The following is a 5,266-nucleotide window of genomic DNA, read 5'->3' as shown; positions in this document are numbered from 1 at the left end:
ACATTTCATAGAAGCATTCTAGGACAACGATTAGAGATAGCAAGTAACAAAAACAATCCCACTTTCCCAAATTTTTTGCTGCAACATTTCATTTGACCAAAGTCAGATTTCATCAGACAAGCATTTTGCGATAACGAATACGAAAATCGCAACAGAAGAAAAACTTTCAACAACCCACATAAAAAATATACATCCTTAATCAAATTTATCTAAATTTCAAGTCTGACATGATGCAACAGTCTGATCTAGGGAGCCACGGGTGATAAACTACACAACATAAATAATTGATTAGTTCGAGAGTTTTTGCTTTTTCAGTTGCAGAGAGATAACGATTTGATTTATATTCAAAAGTTAAAAACTGTCCCTAAAATGTCCTGCATGAATGACTTTTATAAAACTCCTTTTTTATATACAATGATATATATGCTTTGCACTTTGAACAAGGCTATGTACTAGTATCGGTACTCCCAGAGTATGTGAACCAAGATGGCGGACACCAAAACGTAGTATGTGTACCAGGTTAATGTTAGGCCATAATTTCAGGTACAAATACTGCGGGAGTCACTTGGCTAGTCCCAGAACTCATAATAGAACTAAAATAAGGAAAATTTGAATAAAATTATGGCGGAGTTGAAAAGTAAAAAAAAGTTGCCAAACTATACTTATACATCCAAAACTCTGATTGCACTCATACGAAGTGACATTATTCTTGCTTAATTCCAACAGCTACAACTCGAACCGTGATACGTTCTCACAATAGGAGCGTACAATTTGTAGGGTCGGCTAATATGCAAATTTTTATGAATTCACGTCTTTATGACGTCGACTTATATGTGAGGATACTTTACGGTAAAACGCAAATATGTTTGAAATAATCTAAATATTCTAGTTTCGGTATCGCGTACATAAATTAAAAATCAAAAACTGTCCTTAAAATGTAAGGGTGACTTTGATAGATTTGTCTTCTTTTATACAATGCAAGTTACATCTGCAATGATTAAAATTTAGTAATCATGAATACTAGATTTCTGAATTATATCAAATTTTCCAATAAAGAAATTGGCCAATCCTGATATCCATGACCCAAAAATATCAAAGAAAACAAACCTCACCAAATTCTCCAAAGCAATGTCCAGAATACGACAGCAAAGCAGAGAACCAATATGATACCACTGCATCTTCCAGGTGTTACAAACCATATAGGAATTATGAGGGTCACGTCCATTTTTAATAAACTTATAAATTATTATGCTACATAAATATATAAATTGATTCTGGAAATAAAAAGAATGATTGTGATTAAGAAAGCATAACATTATCCTGTATCGGCTAAATTTCTGCATAACTATTAATTTTATATCGTAGCCTATTTCACACTTTTCCTCGAAGCAAGGGTGAAAAAATACTCTGGGCAAGCAGCTCTGAAGCTGCTGAACCAAAGCTCTTTGGCCAAGCCTAATGCTGTAATATTAAAGGTGAAATAATGTACAATGAATATATAGTGAAAATGAATCAGTGAAAATAGATAGCTGAGAGATATCAAGCAAAATAATCAAACTTATGCAAACATACTGACCAGTGACCACTAGATAATTTGGTAAAGTTACAGCAGTGTGAACAGACAAATGTGTTCGTGAATATATATTATAACACTCATCCTATTTTTCACTGTTTTTGCAAGGTTTTTGGTGGTTTTTGACGGTATTTCACTGTATTGGCAAAGTTAACGCGAAAAATGAACGATACTGCACATCAGTACCAGTGAACGTTTCAATAATTTGCCAAATATTTTCAATCAAATCAAATTTTTCAAATTCCATGATTGAGACATCATATTGTGCAACAAAGATGTCTCCTCCCAAAACGAAAGCTTTGAAAACTGTCCTTGGTTTTAACATCGGCTTCAAAGTTGCCCATGTTCCATTGCTGATGTCAAAGTATTCCGTGGTGGCCAGGCAGTCATCTCCTGATACCCCTCCTGAAATAAGGCCATAGACAGGGTGATCCAAAAAAAGGAACCCATGAATTTTTTAATTTAATCAATTAATAAATTTTATTTTGGTCGCACTAAAATAAAACAAAACAACAATAAACGGACAAACAAAACCTGGACCTGGAAGACGAGTATAAATCAAGATATAAACATTTCACTAAAGTTCGGAAGGCCATATTAAATCATTGTTGTCATAGGCCTTGTTGTCATAGTCTACTTACCCATTACATAAATCCTCCCATTGCATTCCACAGACGCGGCTCCATGTCTTGCTGTTGGCATATCAGGTAGAGTTGTCCAATCCAAACCATTATATTGCGTAACACTTGAAAGATCTCCGTTTTCATTATATCCTCCAATGCAATATATATAATCATTTGTAGAGACAAGAGAAACGAGCCATCCATTGATAGGTTTATCAGTCTCCTGTTCCCAATCCTCCAAGTATGAATCGTACTTTTCAACAGCTTTGCTGTGCTTATCCATATCATCGAATACATATACAGAGTCCTTAAACCCTACTGCTTCAAGTCTTTTACACGTCACATACCGGTAAGGTAGTTCTTCCCAAATCGCACAATCTCCTGTGTAATTTAACTTATAACTTTTGCGACCAAAAGCAAGGACGTATAAAACCTTTCCAAGTCTCACCACAGTAAAGCAATAGTGAATAAACTGGTTAGAAGTATCCTGCAGAAAAATAAATATATCAAATTGGAATTATTTTATTACGGCACTTTTGATGCCTTTTGCACCAAACAAAGCCCTATACAGGCGGCCACTGATATATGACAATATGTAGGGGGCTGCTATTATTTGAAAGAACGGGAATCTTTTCGTTTCAGCATTGCTTTCCCAATTTATTACACCCTGAGTGAGATGGATGTGTGGGAATTGAACCTGAGAAATATTGGGTGTCCATTAGGTCTTAGAATTTTTTTAAATTGCAAAGGAAATTTATCGATACCATATATTGTTTTGACCCTCATAGATGTATTAAATGAAGCAAAAATACTTAAATATTTCCTGATTGAAAAACAAAAGAGACTTTATGTACACCCTGTATTATCTGCAATGTCAACACATTTAAAGCTAACAGTTTAAACTGCTAAGTCATCACGCTGTGCAAAAATACTAACAGTGGTAATAAAGTACTTCTTAGGCCTATTATAATGCTTCTTACACTTATAGATGAGGGGGGGCTCAGGCATTTGAGCAAACCTATAAAGCAACGGGCTAGGCGTTAGGAATACGCTCGCCACCGCACCTCTAATTACTCTGCGTGGGTTCGCAGGTTCGAATCCCATGCAGGGATGGTTATGTGCGAGAGGATTGCTGGACTCCTCGCTGTCGTTGGGTGGTTCACGTAACCGCTGGTCGGTTACGGCTTCCTCCACCACCAAGTCCATGCTTCCGAAAACAAACAATATATATCTAATCCCATACCCGACTTGGAATGGTAACCGGACAAGAGGCCGTGGTCCGCCATATGGATAAGCCGTCTTATCGACTTTCCTCTCCCCCGGGATAAATATGTAAATCCTATCCTATTCATCAGTAATAATATAATTACCGCTATGTTTGTCCATGTCTTGTGCTCAGGTTCAAAAGCTTCAATTTTTCCAGTTATTTTATTGAAGACCCCGATAACATTGTTTTCAAAAACATCCTTTAAATTGACATCTTTTGCTCTTACTTTGGCGAGATCATTCGAGTGCTTTACTAGTGCGCTAACACATCGATTCGATTTCAAAACAAGTGGTTCATTTTCAATTAAAAACTTTCGATAACTTCTTGAAAATTTAGAAAAGTCCAGTGTTAAAAACACGTCTTCGAAGTTTGGTTCCCGACTTTCCAAGTCAAATTTTGTCCACTCAATAAGGGCTTTTGTTTTATAGTCTTCAGTAGCTTTTGTTTCTCTGGACGCAATCACAAAAGATATAAGTGATTTATCGAAATATTGAAAATCATTCGTGAATATGAACGTTCGAAAATTTTTAGAAGTGAATTCATTGCATTTTAGGATCAATCTTTTGCAATCAAATATTCTTGCAAACGTATTGATTGTTAAAAATTCCTCGAGAGTTATCTTGCCTTCAAGAAAGGTTGCAATTTTATTGCACAATTTTTCCAGTTGAAGCATATGGGCCACCTTCATTAATTGGTCGTAATTTTCATCAGTTATCAACACTTGACCGGAATAAATGAAATCAACACATTTTGTAACAGATTCCAAATCTGCATTTTTCATTTCTATTACACCAGTTCGTGTTTCAATATTGTCATGTGCCAAAATGGAGTGGAAATATACAGAAGCTGCTGACATAACAACCCTGTGGACTCGAATTTCTTTACACCCAACTTTTATTGTGAGATCACAATGTTCATTGGCCTTTCTCATAGAATCAAGTTGTGATAAGATTTCATATGCATGGTCTTTTACGTCAAAGGATGATAAGTCGTGGTTTGGCTTCATCTCGTGGTAATTACTGAGAAGAGGTAAATGAATACAGTTCTAAAGTTTCATATTTTTTAAGACGGCGAGGAAAGTTGATAAGACAGCTTAATCATAAGGTGAACCACAGTCATATTGCAGTACCAGTGATGGATGGTCCACATAGCCACTGGTCGGTTACGGCTTTCTCCATCATCAAGTCCATGCATCTGAAAACAAATAACTGGGTAGTGAAGCCCATACTCAATATGGACTGGTATCAGAATGAGAGGCCGTGGTCCGCCATATTATGATTGAGCCGTCTCATTCTCTCTCCTCTCCCCCAAGATAAATATGTAAATCCTATTGAGTATCCTATGAGTATTGAATCATAGGCTCAACTCTTAATTACTAATTATCAAAGACTCGAGTCGTCTAAATGAAATAACTACGACTCATCATCAACTAATAGCCCAATGAGACTTAGCTCTGTGATTGACTCGACTAAGATGTGACAAAAAAAAGATCGAAATTTAGAGTAGGTATATCACGTGTCCGCTCAAGAATACACACATAAAAAATTACGCAAAAAACACAAACCTAGGTTAAAAGGCTTGGGTCAGAAATGAAAAAAAATTAAAAATATACAAATTCATTAAACGATTGGGCCATTGTACGCTTATGCTAATACTAACATATTTAATCTAATACAAAAAGAGTGTGGGGGGAGGCAAATTAATATGAAGGTATTGTTTAGGAATTGCGTTGAAGCCAAGTTTATTTATTCAAATCAATCCTGGACGCCTCCACACTCTCCAACTGAGACACTTCATAACTAT

The 5,266-nt window shown here is 35.9% G+C and overlaps 1 protein-coding gene across 1 annotated transcript; it reads right to left on the bottom strand.

The window, feature by feature from the left end:
• Nucleotides 1-1,272: 1,272 nt before the first annotated feature.
• On the bottom strand, nt 1,273-5,266 carry LOC120339845 (kelch-like protein 40). Its single transcript, XM_039408054.2, has 3 exons — nt 3,567-5,266; nt 2,215-2,683; nt 1,273-1,978 (listed from the first exon to the last, which is right to left on the bottom strand). Exons 1-3 carry the CDS (start codon nt 4,467-4,469, stop codon nt 1,707-1,709), a joined length of 1,644 nt encoding a protein of 547 aa, XP_039263988.2. The 5' UTR covers nt 4,470-5,266; the 3' UTR covers nt 1,273-1,706.

Source organism: Styela clava, chromosome 9 (genome assembly GCF_964204865.1).
Source record: "Styela clava chromosome 9, kaStyClav1.hap1.2, whole genome shotgun sequence".
Classification (NCBI taxonomy): Eukaryota; Metazoa; Chordata; class Ascidiacea; order Stolidobranchia; family Styelidae; genus Styela; species Styela clava.
Note: the sequence above shows the minus strand (reverse complement) of the source record. Positions and strands in the feature narration are given on the sequence as shown.